The sequence below is a fragment of the Microplitis mediator genome, chromosome 1 (assembly GCF_029852145.1).
Source record: "Microplitis mediator isolate UGA2020A chromosome 1, iyMicMedi2.1, whole genome shotgun sequence".
NCBI lineage: Eukaryota > Metazoa > Arthropoda > Insecta > Hymenoptera > Braconidae > Microplitis > Microplitis mediator.
This window is the reverse complement of record NC_079969.1, coordinates 2,293,273-2,312,473: the sequence shown is the minus strand read 5'-3', so window position 1 is coordinate 2,312,473 and position 19,201 is coordinate 2,293,273. Positions and strand designations below refer to the sequence as shown.

At 29.3% G+C, this 19,201-nt stretch overlaps 3 protein-coding genes across 4 annotated transcripts in view; all 3 read right to left on the bottom strand.

Moving 5' to 3' along the window:
* Nucleotides 1–1,346: 1,346 nt before the first annotated feature.
* LOC130672022 (synaptic vesicular amine transporter-like) lies at nt 1,347–6,534 on the bottom strand. The gene is made up of 6 exons (XM_057476218.1): nt 4,471–6,534; nt 3,483–3,677; nt 3,155–3,421; nt 2,898–3,094; nt 2,515–2,836; nt 1,347–1,588 (listed from the first exon to the last, which is right to left on the bottom strand). Exons 1-6 carry the CDS (start codon nt 4,799–4,801, stop codon nt 1,377–1,379), a joined length of 1,524 nt encoding a protein of 507 aa, XP_057332201.1. The 5' UTR covers nt 4,802–6,534; the 3' UTR covers nt 1,347–1,376.
* Nucleotides 6,535–6,683: 149 nt separating this feature from the next.
* On the bottom strand, nt 6,684–13,383 carry LOC130672018 (protein bride of sevenless). The gene is made up of 7 exons (XM_057476204.1): nt 13,145–13,383; nt 12,277–12,405; nt 11,739–12,206; nt 9,470–10,459; nt 8,871–9,205; nt 7,182–7,463; nt 6,684–7,011 (listed from the first exon to the last, which is right to left on the bottom strand). The coding sequence occupies exons 1-7, from the start codon at nt 13,248–13,250 to the stop codon at nt 6,730–6,732; spliced, it is 2,592 nt and encodes an 863-aa protein (XP_057332187.1). The 5' UTR covers nt 13,251–13,383; the 3' UTR covers nt 6,684–6,729.
* A 4,854-nt stretch (nt 13,384–18,237) lies between these two features.
* The window catches only part of LOC130674280 (protein gurken-like), a 33,300-nt gene continuing 32,336 nt past the window's right edge, over nt 18,238–19,201 (bottom strand). For both annotated transcript variants that reach the window (XM_057479573.1, XM_057479581.1), the window contains one exon: nt 18,238–19,124. In XM_057479573.1, coding sequence (XP_057335556.1) covers nt 19,023–19,124 — 102 coding nt within the window. In that variant the 3' untranslated portion in view covers nt 18,238–19,022. The remainder of the gene's footprint in view (nt 19,125–19,201) is intronic.

The following is a 19,201-nucleotide window of genomic DNA, read 5'->3' as shown; positions in this document are numbered from 1 at the left end:
ACCAAATATCACAATTTTTGAACTCGAATTAATTATTGACCTCCACAAAAATGAATATTCGATCATATATGATCATATATGCACTCAAAATGGTCATATACGATCATATATAATCAAATTCCCCTTCGAGTGTTATCTTCAATACTGTAACTTACTACACACACCCGAAAAAATTTATATTACATCATATATGATCATATATGCATTCAAATGAATCATATACGATCATATAGACTCAAAAATCTCATTTACAATCTTCTAATTCATTATTTCTTCGGAAACCAAATAAACATCGACTCATATATGCTCTCAAAAAATCATACATGATCATATATGCTCTCAAAAAGTCCAATATGATCATATATACACTCAAAAGGGTCATATATGATCATATATAATCAAATTACCCTTCAAGTGTCATTTTTAATACTCTAACTTACTACACACACCTAAATAAATTTATATTACATCATATATGATCATATATGCGTTCAAATGAATCATATATGATCATATAGACCCAAGTATCTTCAAAAATCTCATTTTCAATCCTCTAATTCATTATTTCTTCGGATACCAAACAAATATCGACTCATATATGCTCTCAAAAAATCATATATGATCATATATGCACTTAAAAAGTCACATATGATCACATAGACATTCAAAAGCATCATATACGATCATATACCCCAAAATTTCTCATTTTTGATTCATAAAATAAATACTCACATCTTTTTAAACAAAATATTGAACCATATATTGTCATATAGGCTCATAAAACCCCAATAATAGTCTATTTTTTCAGCAAAACTTCTTTCTTATGTTCAAAAAAATCAGTTAATTCCCAGCTCTTTCAAAATAATTAGTTTCTGTCTACACAATACGGGCTTATTTAACTATTCACTGGTTTGCAACCATCATCATTACAACAATCGAGTGTTTTTAACTCGGGAAAGTTTTTGCCATTATACTTTTTAATTTAATTTTTCATGCTTACAGACATAAATAAACCCGATAGATAGTTCATTAATATTTAATATACATATATATATTCATATATACATATATATTGATATAGTATAGGCCAATATGGACAATTTACTCTGCGGTAGTATCAAAGGAGAAATTAGTAATTCTAATTACTAAGTGGTCTCTGGCCGCATAAACTTTGATAACCTCAGCTCTATATATATATATATATATATATATATATATATATATATATATATATATATATATGAGTGAAAAATTTTCAGGTGGAATGGGGTCAGAAAATAAAAAATTAATTATAAGTTATAATTATTTATTATTTTTTTTACATGCATTAAAAATTAATGATAATAATTAATATTTAAAATTATAAAATAATGAAATTAAAGATCGTCGTCGTCTTGGAATCTTTTGTACTGTAAATCAGTTTTAACAATAGAATCGTAATCTTTGACGTCTTGGCTCAATAAATATTTTTTAGTTGTTATTGCGAGGTAGATAAGCAGCGGACAATAAGCTAGATTTATAAGACCAACTATTCTCATGACCCATTGAAACCCGATCATACGAACTAATTCACTGCCGACTATTGGACCTAGATTATAGATTCAAGATAAGATTGCTGTAAATAACTGTTTAGCTTAAGATTCTAGCCAAACGCTTGGAGATATGGCTAAAGTGATAAGGACCTTTTTTGTAGATTATTTAATTGTCTAAAAAAAAGGTCTAGCAAAATTTTATTGTATCTCTGATAGTTTTGTCGGAATTTTAATTTTAAATTGGAGTAATCAATAAATTAAAATAGGAAAATCAATTTTTTGAATTTGATTCAAAATATCTGCGTAAGGGCGGCAGATATGAAGAAATTGATAAGGACCTTTTTTGTAGGGAATTAAATTATCTACAAAAAAGATCCTTATCAATTAAGTCGTATCTGCAATAGTTTAGTCAGTATTTTAATTCAAAACTTTCGTAAGCAATAAATTAAAATAGAAAAATCAATTTTTGAATTTGATTCAAAATATCTGCGTAAGGGCGGCAGATATGAAGAAATTGAAAGAGACCTTTTTTGTAGGGAATTAAATTATCTACAAAAAAGGTCCTTGTCAATTAAGTCGTATCTGCAATAGTTAAGTCAGTATTTTAATTCAAAACCTTCGTAAGCAATAAATTAAAATAGAAAAATCATTTTTTGAATTTGATTCAAAATATCTGCGTAAGGGCGACAGATATAAAGAAATTGAAAAAGACCTTTTTTGTAGGAAATTGAATTATCTACAAAAAAGGTCCTTATCAATTGAGTCGTATCTGAAATAATTTAGTCAGTATTTTAATTCAAAACTTCTGTAAGCAATAAATTAAAAACGAAAAATCAATTTTTGAATTTGATTCAAAATATCTGCGTAAGGGCGGCAGATATGAATAAATTAAAAGAGACCTTTTTTGTAGGGAATTCAATTATCTACAAAAAAAGTCCTTATCACTTAAGCCGTATCTGCAATAGTTTGTCGGTTAAATTACCCAGAGAGTAAGCGAGGCTGACAGCGACCTGCTGGACAGAGTAGACCGGCCCGTAATTTCCGTCCTGGTCGACAAAGCTCGCGAGAAGCGGCACCAACGCAGCATCTGCAATACCGATACCCAACCCCATTCCCAGATGCGGTATTACCAACTGTCCCATTGTCGTAGCAGTCGGTAACAAAATTACACTAACGCCGATAAGAGTCATCGCGACCACTGCGGTCTTGCATCTTCCATACCGATAGGCCGTCATCCCAAAGCAATTTGTGCCCAATAAATATCCAATACTGTCTGGAATGAAGACCATTCCCAATTGCCATTTCTGTAATCCAAAAAAAATATCATAATTATCCATAAAAATCATCACTTATTGCGATTTTTACCTCGGGTTTTATGTTTGACCGCAACCAAATCGGTAGACAGGGTTCCAAAATGGCCATCGGTGAAGTAGAAGCCAAAATGGCGCCCGCTATGATCAATATTTTGCCTTGAAACAGAAGTTTTGTCCAACTAGTCGAATTTTCTGACTTGATGACGTCTTTGGGAACCGTCTCCACGTCCCAGAGGAAAATCTGGAAGCCTAAAAAAAAAATTAGGGCTCGTACTTTTGGGAAAGGAAGCGGATTATTAGCGAACTTACTGAGAGGTATTAAAATTAGGGAAGAAATGAGTAGGAAAGGCGCCATCTTGCCTTCGATGTCGTAGAGAATTGATCCGATTGGGTAACCAACTAAGACCCCTAGAGCAATGGCGCCCAAAACGAACCCCATTATTCGCGATCGCTCTTCTTCGTCGGAATATTGGGCAGCCACCATAGACATTCCGGAGACTCCGATGCAGGCTGATGAGACTCCTTGGATGCTTCGGGCCAGGAATAGAAACTCGTAGGACCGCCCGAATGCGAAAACTAGCGAAGAAAGAGGTTATAATTGGAAAATTAGTTTATTTATTTGAATAAATTTGCGTACGTAGGGCGGCTAGAAGTAGGCAGAGGTTGCCGATGAAAAGAGGCTTGAAATAGCCGACGGTGAATGTCAGGCTGCCGACTAACGGATTCAGAAGTAGCTGGACTAGGGCTTTTGAACTGAGGAGCAGGCCGACTCGGCCATTTTCGTCCGTTGAGTTCTCGCCGATACTGCATAAGTAGTCGGGTATTATGGGCACTGGAAATTAAATAGTGGGTCAAATGGCCCGTATTAATTTCCTTTGGAAAGAGTACCCACATCATGGGACAGTTTTTGAATTATTTTTCAAAAATTAGAAAAAGGAATTTTCAAAATTTTTTTTTTTGGGAAAAAAGTAGTGTGGTTGTGATTATTTTTTTAATTTCTTCTGGAATGAGTACCCACATGACTAACTTTAGACTCAAATAATTTTTCAAAAATTCAAAATTTGAATTTTCTAAAAAAATTTCGTGTTCTTCAAATTAAATGCTGACATCATATTTCGTATCAAATTCCCTCTAGAATGAGTACCCACATGACAATATTTCGCCTAAATCAGTTTTTTGAAAATTCAAAATTTTAATTTTTTAGAAAAATTGTGTTTTTTTTAAATTAAATACTGAAACCATGTATCGTATCAAAGTTCCTCTAGAATGAGTACCCACATCACTATATTTTGACTCAAATAATTTTTTGAAAAATTCAAAATTTTAATTTTCTAGAAAAATTTCGTTTTTTTCAAATTAAATACTGAAACCATATTTTGTATCAAATTTCCTCTGGAACGAGTACTCACATCACTATATTTTAACTAAAATAAATTTTCCAAAACTTCAAAATTTGAATTTCTTCTACAAATAATTTTTTTCAAAATTAATTACTAAAATTATCTTTCTTATAAAATTTCCTCTGGAAAGAGTACCCACAAGACTACTTTTCAAAAATAAAATAAAATTCCATTCACAAAAAATAATTTATAAAAAAAACAGTATCACCATTTTACCCCACTTACCAACAACAGTCAAAAGAACGTTATCCAAAAACAGGCTCAGATACACAACAGTCACTAACATGAGCTTTAATTTAATCATCTCCATGTTGTCACTCGAACAATCCACAGTTTTAATTTTTATCAAATCATCATCATGACCATGGTCATGATCGACTTGTTCCCTATTAATATTTTTATCCCATGTAAAATAAATAAAACAACGCGGTCTTAAACTTTTATTGAAACTGAACAAGTCCATGTCCGCGGCATCCTTTATACCAGATCCGCCTTCACTTCCTTCAGTTAAATTCAAATATATCATTCCCACTTCTGCGCATCCTTCCACCCCCATCAGCTTACAGACCAAAGTACCCGTAAATAGTGTACTGTACTGTATGTTCAAAATAATTACTTCCAAATCAGTGAACTTTTCAATTTATTTACAAGCTTATCTCTACTTTCCAGATGCGAAAAAATATTAAAATCATTTATCCTGTTAAACCACTGATATATTTATATATAAGTATAAATATCTTCCTGAAAAATCATCATATGACAATGAAAAAAATTTCGTTTCAAAGCTCCGAGTCTCTACTTTTTAGTAGTCAAGTCAAAAAAAATTTTTTTAATTTTTGTGTATTTAATAAACGTCAATTAAACATCCGCGGAATTTTTTGAAAAAACCGCGAGTTTTAAAAAAGTTGTCATAACTTTTGGGAAAATTATCGGAAAAAATTGTGCAACCCCTCGTTTTGAAGCTTCGAGTGTCTACTTGTAACAAGTGGAGTCAAAAAAATTTAAAAAAATTTTTGAATATTTATTAATCGTTGATTAAACATCCGCGGAATTTTTTGAAAAAACTGCGAGTTTTAAAAAAGTTGTTATAACTTCTGGGAAAATTATCAGAAATAATTCTGCGACCCCACATTTTAAAGCTTCGAGTGTCTACTTTTCACGAGTGGAGTCAAAAAAATTTTGAATAATTTTCATATATGTATTAAACATTAATTAAACATCCGCGGAATTTTTTGAAAAAACCGCGAGTTTTAAAAAAGTCGTCATAACTTCTAGGAGAATCATCGGGAAAAATTGTGCGACCGCTCATTTTAAAGCTTCGAGTGTCTACTTTTTACTAGTCGAGTCCAAAAAATTTTAAAAAATTTTTGTGTATTTATTAAACGTCAATTAAACATCTGCGGAATTTTTTGAAAAAACCGCGAGTTGTAAAAAAATCGTCATAACTTCTAGGAAAATTATTGGAAAAAATTGTGCAACCCCTCATTTTGAAGCCTTGAGTGTCTAGTTTTTACTAGTCAAGTCCAAAAAATTTTGAGAAATTTTTTTATATTTATTAAACGTTAATTAAACATCCGCGGAATTTTTTGAAAAAACCGCGAGTTGTAAAAAAATCGTCATAACTTCTGGGAAAATTATCGGAAAAAAATGTGCAACCCCTCATTTTGAAGCTTCGAGTGTCTACTTTTTACGAGTGGAGTCAAAAAAATTTTGAATAATTTTCATATATTTATTTAACGTTAATTAAACATTCGCGGAATTTTTTGAAAAAACCGCGAGTTGTAAAAAAATCGTCATAACTTCTAGGAAAATTATCGGAAAAAATTGTGCGACCTCTCGTTTTAAAGCTTCGAGCGTCTACTTTTTACTAGTCCAGTCCAAAATATTATAAAAAACTTTAGTATATTTATTAAACGTCAATTAATCATCCGCGGAATTTTTTGAAAAAACCGCGAGTTGTAAAAAAATCGTCATAACTTCTAGGAAAATTATCGGAAAAAATTGTGCGACCTCTCATTCGAAAGCTTGAAACACTAGCTTTCAAAATATCCATACCATCTGACCTTAAGAATTTTTCCCAAAAACTTGTAACCCGAATTAAAAAAAAATTAATCATTCCAGTATTCGAAATTAAACTCAAGTTACATCAATTGAAATTTTATTTTATTTCCAAAATTTTTTGCAAAAAAAAAAGTTTCCTATCAAATTTGAATACTTGGCTTTAAAGTGAACTAGATATCGATCAGAGGATGCACCTGCTCCTGATTGCTGAATTACCACGCAATTCAATTTTCTATCGTTAGCATTTTTTTTTTTTTTTTTTTCTAAAAATAAAAATAAGAAAAAAAATACAATTTAATTTTTTCACTCTATATTTCTTAACTTTTTACATCTACATTATTTACAGTTTTTTAAAAATAATTAATGAGTTAATTTCGTATTTTTAATTTAAAAAAAAAAAAAAAAAAAAAATGATTTAAAAAATTAAAAATGAGTTATTTTAGCAACTTCTTCATTTGTCTCATCCTCCTCATCAATGGTCGCTTCCGTTTGATGCAACCGCGGACTTGAGGACCGCGAAGGATACGATTCATTACGACCTCTGCGCGTGGGGGAGAGACGTTTTCCCTCTAGATAAATTTCCGTTTCCATGCACTCCTCATTGTTATCATTATCGTACTGATGATTATTTTTTTGTAAGCTCTCATGGTAATTATGGACATCGTAAACCGGTTGTGCGTAATTCACATCAACTTTTTTTCGACTCTGTAAAAAAAAATTTTTTTTTTAATTCGAATTTTTCTAAAAATTAATTCAGTGAGTCTTTAATTTAGTGATCAATGGAATTAATTTATGGGCGGGAAAAAAAATTTTTGAATTTTAATTTAAAAAAAAAAAAAAAAAAATGGATTTTTAAAAAAATAATAAAAACTTACAACAGGATTTTGTATGCAAACTTTTGGAACGACGTAATGATTTTCAGTTTCATGCATATCCGAGTATCCATAATTATTGAAGCCAATTGTTTTTACATTCCCATGTCCATCATGCCCATGCCCATGACCGTTTTGTCCGTGCCCGTAATTATTGCCGACATTATCACTGACAGATCGATTCCCCGGACTAGAGTTACCATAAAAATTTTGCTGAGTTTGTAAACGCGCTTGATTACGGACACCCTCCATCGGCAGAACGTAGTCGTGGAATGGTCGGCGAGACTATAATAAATAAAGAAGTGAAAATAGAACTAAAACTATTATATGTAAAGTTTCGTAATAACTAAGCTCAATTATGCCATTGAGTGAAATGACAAATCCCTAATTATGAGGAAGCCTTAGAGCTGACAAGGTCAATGTCAAACACAATAATAATAATAATGAACATTAAGTAAATATATGAGATGACAGTTTTCCCTGAAAAAAAAATATATATACGCTCATATATACGTCTATATGGTCATATATGATCATATATGCATACATATATCACTAAATGGGTATATGTTCTTCATATATGACATATATGATCTTATATAAATCATTTATGTTTATATATTATCATATATAATTTGTATATGAATATCAATGTCCCATATGTGATGTATATGACCACATATGAATCATATATAATCTCCATGAGCATATAAGCGACATATGACATATTTCAACATATATAAATCTTATATGTTCATATATGGTAATATATGATAATATATAATCATATATGATCATTTATGAATCATATGTGAGCATGTAAGCCACATATAGTATATATATGCATATATGATTCATATATTTTCATATGTGATCTGTATGTGGTCATATGTGACCACATAGAATCATATATGATCTTATGTGGCCATATATGATTTTATGTGGTCACTTATGATCTGTAGGTTGTCATACATGATTCATATGTGGTTATGTATGATCTGTATGTGGTCATATATGATCTTATGTCGCCATATATGATTCTATGTGGTCACATATGATCTGTACGTGGTCATATATGATCTTATGTGGTCATATATGATCTTATGTGACCATATATGATTCTATGTGGTCACATATGATTTTTATGTGGTCATACATGATTCATATGTGGTCATATATGATCTTATGTGGTCATACATGATTCATATGTGGTCATATATGATCTGTATGTAGTCTTATATGATTCATATGGCCGCGTAAACCACATATGACATTTATGACCATATATAAATCATATGTGTCCATATATGATTCATATATAAATTATATGTGATCATATATGATATATATGAGCACGTAAGCCACATATTATATATATGACCATATACGAATCATATGTGGTCATATATGATTCTATGTGGCCACATATGATCTTATGTGATCATATATGATGTGTATGTGGTCATATATGATTCATATATGAGCGTGTAAGCCACATATGACATATATGACTATATACAGATCATATCTGACCACATGTGATTTATATATGGTCATATATGTACATGTATACCTCACATATGACATATATGCTCATATATGATCTTTATCTGAGAACATATGTCCTATATATGGTTAAAAGAATGTGATAAATTTTATGAAATAAAATAAATATCAAAAAAATTAATTTACTTGACGGAATGACCTGCGACGTGGCTCTGATCTGAACTCGGAATTTTCAAATGGACTGCGGATGTCATTTTGTCGCTCTATATGCGTAAGAATATAGAATACCTTGAGGATTAAACCGGAAATTAGGGTGTAGGAGGTAGTTATCAATGCTATTGCGATTATTGTTTCCCGCCATGATGGCGGCACTAAAAAGAACGTCGAGATCCAGATGATCCAGACTCCCAGGAGTCCAAGACTCGTGAAGAGAAAGCATCGGCCTTCTCGGTAGTTCCGGGGTATCGTGTAGACCAGGGCGCACATCACGAGCAGGGTTACGAGGAGAAAAATATTGTAACCTGAAAATAGTTTGGTTCGAAATTTTTTTTAGAACAGAGACAAAATTTCAGTCAATTCAATTTTTTTTCTTAAAAAACCAAAAATTTGAATTTTGAAAAAAAATAAAAAACGAATTTCCAAAAACTGATTACTAGGGTCATATTTATTGTTGAATTTCCTCTCGAATGAGTACCCACATCACTATATTTTATTCAAATTTAAACCTAGAAAATTTCAAAAAACCAAAAAAATGAAAATTTTCATTTTCTACCGAATCCACTTACTTGACAACGCGATAAACTGGTAACTAGACAATACTTCTTGGGAATTTTTTCTATTGACCAAAAAGAAGACCCCGGAGACCGCAACTTGAACTGCATTGATAAAAAACGCCATTACAGTTTGTAAGTATCCATTAATGTGACTAGAGAATACACCTTTGGTAGAAAACGCGAGGAAAAAAGTTCTCGCGAGCATTATCGATAATACGAATCCCATAGAAATGGTGGCGGCTAAAATTTTGAATGAATTCAGGTACTCGTGGTCTGCTGTATTGTCACTCAAACAGAAAATTACCACCGACATTAGCATGGAAATAGTTCCGATGATTAAAATAAAAGTCAGCAGAGGATTTCCGTCCATAAACTCGTCAATGATAAACCGGTAGAGAATAAATCCGCAGATGCAAAGACAAATTAATGCCCCGAAGGCAACGAAAATCAGGAAAATTATGGCCCAGGGGTCGATCAAAATGAAAACTTGGTAATGACTTTCATCTGGAGCTTCTGTGGTCTTGGGAAAGGGTTGAGATTTTTTTTTGTTGATGCATTCGCACAACTGGGACTGATCCTCGCAGAAATGGGTCCCGTTCTTTGGGACTTTTACCCGGGGTCTATTCTTCCCGGGCCGGATTTTAAACGAATCGACGGCCACTTGATACTCGAGGACTTGCTGCAGCTGATCTGCTGGGTCCAGTCGTTGGTAAAATCCCCATTTCATTGAATTTGATTCGAGGTCGAGGTTGAGAGCTTCTATGACCCGCGAGCCGGGAACTTCGGGCACTAGTTTCGAGTCGAATGAGGGCAGGACACAGGCTTCTGTGCAATTGGACACTTGGAGAGAAGAAAACAGGTCAGCGATTCCGATCAGGGGGCTGCCGAGACTGAATATCATGGGGACTGGAATCTTTATTTCATCAGCTGAGGAATCAGAGTCTGCTGGGTGTAGGACCCGGGCTTCGGGCATCAAGACATAGGATCCTAGTGGAACGATGTCTGTAACAAATTTTATATAAATAGTTTTTTTATGGATAAAAATGATATGCATGATTCAGGTATGGCTGAACATGAATCATGCATGATGAGGAATGAATTGTCATGCATGATCAAGCGTAATTATACATGATCATGCATTATTCAGGAAAAGTCATGCCTGAACATGACCATGCCTAAACATCCAACCATGCATGATCAGGCATGACCATGCCAAAATAATCAATCATACATGATCAGGTATGAACATGTCTAAATAATCAACCATGCATGATCAGGCATGACCATGCCAAAATAATCAATCATGCATGATCAGGTATGAACATGTCTAAATAATCAACCATGCATGATCAGACATGGCCATGTCTCAATAGTCGAGCATGCATGATCAGGTATGGTCATGCCTAAATAGTCCACCATGCATGATCATGCCTAAATATTCAACCATACATGGACATGCCTCAATATTCAAGCATGCATTATCATGCCTAAATATTTTACCATGCATGATCAGGCATAATCATGCCTAAATATTCAACCATGCATGAACATGCCTCAATAGTCAAGCATGCATGATCATGCCTAAATATTTTACCGTGCATGATCAGGCATAATCATGCCTAAATATTCAACCATGCATGATCAGGCATGGGAATGCTTCAATAGTCAAGCGTGCATGATCATGCCCAAATATTTCACCATGCACGATCAGGCATAAGCATGCCTAAATATTCCACCATGCATGATCATGTCTAAATATTTTCCACCCATGATCATGCATGATCATACGTTGATCTTATACATGATCATTCATGATCAGGCATGATCATACCTGATTATTGGTCAGTCATGCGTATACTTGGTCAGGCATAACTATGCTCATGATTGACAAATATTCAGGCATGATCATGCATGCTGATTTTTTCCCATGCAGAGAAAAGATATGAAAGTATGAAACTAAATATTTCATACTTACTAATTGATATACTAATTTTGTTTTTCAGAATTCTGTTAATAAAAAATTGCAATTTTTTTTTCAATATTAAAAAAAAAGAAATTGATTATTACAGTTGTATTAGTGAGGAAATTTCCTGTTATTTGAGTACCCACATCAATATATTTTAATACAGTTGTTGTTAACCATCAACTCGCGGTTAATTCGCGGGCAGGTAACGAATAAATTACTGAATTTAAATCCATTGTTGTGGGTACTCATTTTAACGAGAATTTCGTCTACTGTACAAAAACAAAGTTTGTTTTGAAAAAAAAAAATGTTACTGACCAGTAACGTCAGAATCGTCTAGAGGAATAATGATCCAGGTCTTGATAACATTAATTCGCTCAACTTCCAGCCACGAACGGATAAAAAATTCGTCACCTAAAATAACAATCGTCGCTTCCTGATCATCTTCAACCCGCGAAATGTCATCGTAACTCTTGATGCAGACATCCAGGAACTGGGACTGGTTTAAAAAAATTTCGGAGGTAGAGGTCGAATCCGTCAGTAGCAAATCTATAGTATGGAAGTTTCGGGTGATGAAATCTAAGCCCATGTTAATGCTGGGAATTATTTGAGAGCCGTAGAAAGTGATTGATAGGTCAGTGTAGCTCGAGATCGGTTCTAAGACTCCATGGTAGTGAAAGGGGACCAGGATCCCCAGGGAATAGACTTCGGGGCATTCAGTTGCGATGATCAGGGACTCGCGTGCTACGGTTGCTGAATCACGGCAAGTATCTATGATCTTGAGGCCTATAAATAAATAAAACGGGTTTGTTATTAAGTGGATTTGAATTTGAATATTTAAGCGGGGTAAGTTGACCTAGAGAAATCCCGGGAATGTAGTCGTTTTTGTTTAAGGTTGACGTTACGTAAAGTGCTGTCGTTAGCTCTTGGAAGCCTTTTGATGATGTTTCGTTGCATGATTCTCCGTGATATATGTCCACGAATACTGAAATACATATTTATTATTATTAGTTTTATTTCAATGACTTGAAAAATAATTTCAAGGTCGGCTAGACTTCAGCTTCATTTTTTTCTAAGAAATAATTTTTTGGGGAATTAAACACTAGAGTCGTGTTTAATTTTTAATTTCCTCTGGAAAGAGTACCCACATCACTATAGTTCGGGTAAAAAATAATTTTGAGAAAAATTGAAATACTAAATTTTGGAAAAATTTATTTTTTTCGAATTTTTTACTAGGATCGTGTTTAAAATTCAATTTCCTCTGAAAAGAGTACCCACATCACTATATTTTAAATAAATCAAATTTTTGAACAAAATCAAAATACCAAATTTTGAAAAATTTATTTTTTTTACATTTCAGTATTAGGATCTTATTTTCAATCAAATTTCCTCTCGAACGAGTACCCACATGACTACATTTAGAAGAAAAAATTATGAATACAAAAATCAAAATACTGAATTTTTGAAAAATTTACTTTTTTTGAATTTTTTATTAGGATCGTGTTTAAAATTTAATTTCCTCTGGAAAGAGTACCCACATCACTATATTTGAAGTACATAAATTTTTGAACATAATCAAAATATCAAATTTTGAAAAAAAAAAATTTTTTTCTACATTTCAGAACTAGGATCTTGTTCTCAATAAAATTTCCTCTCGAAAGAGTACCCACATCACTATACTAAACCCAAAAAATTTCAAAAAAAATATAAAACAAAATTTTTACCTGTCAAAATGGCATCGCCACTAGTTTCCAAAATCGTATGATTTCTAATACAGTTTCCACCATCAGCCAATGTCCCCGTAATAATAAATAACCATACCACAATCATTTTCAAAAAATAAAAAATAAATTACATCCTATCAAATTTTCATTTTCACAAAATAAAAAAAAAAAAAAAACAATATAAAAATTTCCCACAATTTTGCTTATCAAGTCACAAAATAATATATACAAATATCACACATTTTTTATCGATTTAAAAATTTGAATTTGAATTTAAATTTAAGCAGACCACAAGTGAATGAATTCAATTAATGAATTAATTAATAATTTAAAAAATTAATTACTAGTAACTAGAGTAATTTTAAAATAGTACGAGAGAAAACGCACTTACTAAATAAAAAACATTGCACATTGTTAGCTTATAACGTGGATAATATATTAGTTTGGAAGCCGCAGTACTGCTACAACTACTATTTACTTATATATATGTATATATTTATATATATTTGAAGAGTGAATTACTAGGTTCACTTTTTATAAATGAATTATGTGTTAAGAACGGCTCTATTGTGTACACGTTATTGTTTATAATTATTATTATATTTCTTTTTTGCTGTTCATGGTCACTACTATTATTTGCATACTAATTAATGTGATATTTATTAGTATATATATAAATATATGAGAATTGAAAGAGATATAAAATAAATTACAGATTTTTTTTTGAAGGATTTTGGCTTTGTAAGGAAATTTCTGGGAAAACTATGGGTCTTAGAGAAAAAAGTTTGAGATGAAATTTGTGGGAAATTCGATTTTCTAGAGAAAAGTTCCTGAGGGATAGTGGGGAATTTTCAATATTTTTTAAGTTATGGAGGAAAATTGGAGACCGGTTGAATGATTTGGGGAAACTTTGATCAAAAAATTATTTTTTAGGGAAATTCCTAGGGAAACTAAGGGTTTTAGAGAAAAAAGTTTGAGATGAAATTTGTGGGAAATTAAATTTTCTAGAGAAAATTTCCTGAGGGATAGTGGGAAATTTTTGATATTTTTTGAGTTATGGAGGAAAATTGGAGACCGGTTGAATGATTTGGGGAAACTTTGATGAGAAAATTATTTGTAAGGGAATTTCTGGAGAAACTAAGGGTTTTAGAGAAAAAAGTTTGAGATGAAATTTGTGGGAAATTTAATTTTCTAGAGAAAAGTTCCTTAGGGTTAGTGGGGAATTTTCGATATTTTTTGAGTTCTGGAGGAAAATTGGAGGACCGGTGGAAAATTAGAGATCAATTATTTGATTTTTTTTTAATTTCCCGCTATAAAAATTCAAAATTTAAAAAATAAAGGAAAGTTATTGGATTTGGCCCGATTTTCTAAAATTGATTTTCCCACAGATTGGCAATTTGAAGTCTGAGGAAATTTTTCTATTTTCAAGATTATCTTCAAGTGTATGCATGTGTGCATGTGTATATGATAATAATAATAATAATATTAGATGTTGTAATGTAATGTAGCGTTAATATTTTTAAAAAGCTGATTAACGTAAATATTTAAATTTATTTTGTACTTTATCGTCCGTAAAATAATTACACATATATTATTATTATTATTATTATTACTATCATTCGTTCAATGAACTTTCATTTCGTATTGTATCTAATAACTTATTTCATTCTATAATTATATGATATATATATATAAATATATACTCGTCAGTGTCACGAACGCGAATACGTAATTTTGTTAATGACACTTTAGTCTGATATTCTACCAAAACTATTGAGTTTACACAAAAATTAATAGAGACCTTTATTGTCGAGAATTTTACTCCCTACAATTTTATGTCAGTACATTTTTGTCGTATCTTCAATACTTTAGTCACAAATTCAAATTTAAAATTTCCTTTACAAAAATCAAATACAAAATGGATCCATAAATTGAAAAAAAATTACTAGCGACGAAAGTATTGAATTTATCAAAAAAATGTATAAGACCTTTTTTGTAGAAAATTTAACTCTTTACATTTTTATTCTAGTACATTTTTATCGTATCTTCAATACTCTAGTCACAAATTCAAATTTAAAATCTCTCAGTACGAAAATCAATAAAAATTGACCCATAAATTTTTGAAAAAAAGTTCCTAGTGACTAAACTATGAAATTTGTCAAAAAAATATATGAGACCTTTTTTATAGCGAATCAAATTTCCTACAATTTCATCTCAGTACATTTTTATCGTATCTTCAATACTTTAGTCACAAATTCAAATTTAAAATCTCTCAGTACAAAAATTAATAAAAATTGACCCATAAATTTAAAAAAAAAATTCCTAGTGACTGAAATATTTAATTTATCAAAAAAATGTATAAAACCTTTTTTGTAGAGAATTTCACTCTCTACAATTTTCTCTCAGTACATTTTTATCGTATCTTCAATACTCTAGTCACAAATTCAAATTTAAAATCTCTCAGTACAAAAATGAATAAAAATTGACCCATAAATTTTTTTTAAAAATTCCTAGCGACTGAAATATTGAATTTATCAAAAAAATATATGAGACCTTTTTTGTAGAGAATTAAATTCCCTACAAATTCTTTCCAGTACATATTTGTCATATCTTTCATACTTTCCACACAAAATCACTCCAAAGGTAACAAAGAACAAGATTAATTTATTAAAGCATTTTTTATTAATTGTTTATAATTTATTAATAATTAATAATTAATAATTACTTGCATTAATAATTATAACTAATTATTTATTTTTTTCATTCTAATTAACTTATTTAGTACTCGCTAATTATAATAATATTATTTTATTTAATAATTAATAATAAATTTTAGTTACTAATTAAATAGAAAACTTAAAGGCCACATTCGGTAATTAATAATAATAATTAATTAATTAGTAATAATTAATAATAATTATACACGTGTCTTTACAAAGCTTTACTTAAATAATTTTCATATATATATATGAAGTTAATTATTAATTTATTAATTAATTAATTGAATAATTAATTAATTAATAATTACGTACGTCATTAATTTTTTTTAGTCACTGGCATTTAATAAATTTTTATAATTATTATTATTATTGTTATTATTATTATTATTATTATTATTATTATTATTATTATTTTGGATACAAATTATTTGCTAATAAAAAAATTATTATTAATTTTTACAAAATTAATTTAAATTAATATTTAATTATAAATTAATAGACGAATAATAATAAATATATAGATTATGAAAAATATATATTTGATGACATATTACAAAATTTAATGAATTAATGGATTAATTAATTAATTAATAAATAATAATATTTATAATAATGAGTCAGTAAAATTAATAATTATTTTTATTTATTAATTAATTAAATTTTTTTTTATTAATAAATTATACAAAAACATTACAAATACAATAGACATATATGTTAATTTTATATTTTATTATTCTGGGTAATATATATACATATATATATATTTGATAGCATGAATAAATAGAGAATTCAATGCCCTTTAAAATGAGTACCCACATGCCATATATATTTTTAATTTTATATATTTATATATATGCTTATATATATCTACGTATATATATTATGTAAAATAAATATAGCTTGTGGGTACTCATTCTAGAGGAAATTGAATTCTGGATATTTTTACATATATATGAAAATATATATGAATATATATATGTATATTCATATATATTTATATATATATATGTGTGTGTATACATATTTTTTTTATTGAGAAAGATAGGAAATTGCATAAGCTTTAAAACGAATATAAACAAGCTATATATAATTCATATATTTTTTGAGATATACATATATATCAAAATATATGTACATATAAAAAATAATTAAAATTAAATATGGCTTGTGTGTACTCATTTCAAAGAGGATTTGATTTACTTTTTAAGTGACATATGTGTAGGATATATATATTCATGTATATATATTTATATATATATATATATATGTATATATTTTTTTTTTTTCGAAAGGAAAGAAAATTTGAGAGGCTTTCAAACGAATACAAACAAGCCATATATATTTTATATCTACTAAGATACATATATATTTATATATATTAAAATATATATATATAAAAAAAAATTAAAAATAAATATGACTTGTGGGTACTCATTTTAAAGAGCATTGAATTCTCTATTATTTTACATACTGATATATGTATATATTTATATATATATTACATTATATTTAATTAGTTAACGCGGAAATTATTTAAATGCATCATTAATATTTTCGTTGATATTTTATAATAATTATAAACATAGTACTATTTTTTTTGGAGTTTAGAAAAAAAATACTGATAAGTTTTATTTATTTTTTTAATCATAAAGTTTCTAATTTATTTATTTAATAAATGATAGAAATGCTGAATACTTTGGACTTCAGTTTTTTATTTATTTTTATTAACATTGTTATTTTTAGTTTTATTTTGGAAGGCACTGGTGATAGAGGCAACTCCTTGAGCTTTAAAAATTACACTGGGACTGTTTTTTGTATTAACAAATGAAAAATAACAAAGTACGAAAAATAATTTCCTGGCTTGTAACTCAGACTAATGAGGGCTGAATTAATTATTAATTATCTAGAAAGACAGGAAATTTGGCGCTCTTTCAAACGAGTACCCACAACCCATACTTATTTTCCAGCCCATAAATATATTTATATATCTATATATATGCATATATTTTAGTACGTAAAATAAATATGGCTTGTGGGTACTCATTCTACAGGTCTTTCAATTCTCTACGACTCTAGCACAAAAAAAAATTTTTGACATCCGAAATTGTTTGTACAATTGTTCGAACAATTACCAAATTTGTTAGAACAATTTTCTAAATTCAAACATTTTTTCAGATACAGAATTACGCGCCCTTTAAAATGAGTACCAACAACCCATACTTATTTCTAAATCATACATATATATTTATATATATCAACATATATGTATTTTAAACCAAAAAATAAATATGTCATGTGGGTACTCGTTTGAAAGCCCACAAAATTTCCAATCTTCCTACAGCTCAAAAAATTTTTTATCTCTCTTCTAACTCAAATTTTTTCCCTCATTTAATCTCCAGGCCTCTAGGAAAATTATTTATTTATTTAAATTTAGCAGATTAATTTAATAGCATAAAGAAAAAAAAATTTTTATGTACAAAATTTTATCTAAAAAAAAAATGACTAGCAAAATTCTATTACTTATAATCAATACCCAATAAATAATTTTTTTAGTCGTTAATTTTTTTTTAATTAGAAAAAAAAAATAAATTTTAACTATTTTTTACAATTGTTTTATTTTGTACCTAAAAATTTTTTTTTCTCTATTTACATACAGTCAATTTTTTTTTAATTTAATTGCAAAAATTACTACCCACTATTTTAATTAATTAGTTAATTAATTAATAAATTAATTAAATAATTAATTTTATTATCGTCATATTAATTCTACATCTTTTACAATAAAAAAATGCAGGCGCCATTTATTTTTTAATATAAAGGCGAGTCATTAACCACAAAATTAATTAATTAATTAAATTAATTAATATTAATAATAATAATAATAATAATAATAAATTAATAATAAGTCTTTGACTCTTTCATTTTTGTCTTTACAAAAATGAAGAATAAATCTACTGATTAATTGTTCGATTAATAATCCTATTAATTAGTTAATTAATTAATAAATTAACTAATTAATTAAATTTATATTTTAATAATTAAATGTGATGTTGGCTATAAGTTAATTTAATTAATTAATTTTGTTGTTGTTATGTTAATTAATTGATTTTTCTTTCATTTTAGTTTTATCAATTAATCGGTGATTAATTATCATTAATTTACTGACTCGAACGTTTGGCTTCGTTGACGGACGCTAATCTCGTCAGTTCGACGTTCCAACTGGGCATTCTTGTTTGTTCTATCGATGGGAACATTATTGGCTGTAATTAAATGAATTAATTAATTAATCATATTTACCATTAAATGATTAATGGGCTGATATCTGGGAACTGGTTGG

Bases quoted from the DNA above. Each gene is read 5' to 3' on its own strand.
- LOC130672018 (XM_057476204.1), bottom strand. From the start codon at position 13,250: ATGATTGTGGTATGGTTATTTATTATTACGGGGACATTGGCTGATGGT. The intron at 7,464-8,870 runs GTAAATTAATTT...TATTTATTATAG, and splicing joins GTCGCAGGTCATTCCGTCAA to TCTCGCCGACCATTCCACGA. The intron at 7,012-7,181 runs GTAAGTTTTTAT...TTTTTTTTACAG, and splicing joins TTTGCATACAAAATCCTGTT to AGTCGAAAAAAAGTTGATGT.
- LOC130672022 (XM_057476218.1), bottom strand. From the start codon at position 4,801: ATGGGGGTGGAAGGATGCGCAGAAGTGGGAATGATATATTTGAATTTA. The intron at 3,422-3,482 runs GTACGCAAATTT...TTTCTTCGCTAG, and splicing joins CCTACTTCTAGCCGCCCTAC to TTTTCGCATTCGGGCGGTCC. The intron at 2,837-2,897 runs GTAAAAATCGCA...TTTGGATTACAG, and splicing joins GGTCAAACATAAAACCCGAG to AAATGGCAATTGGGAATGGT.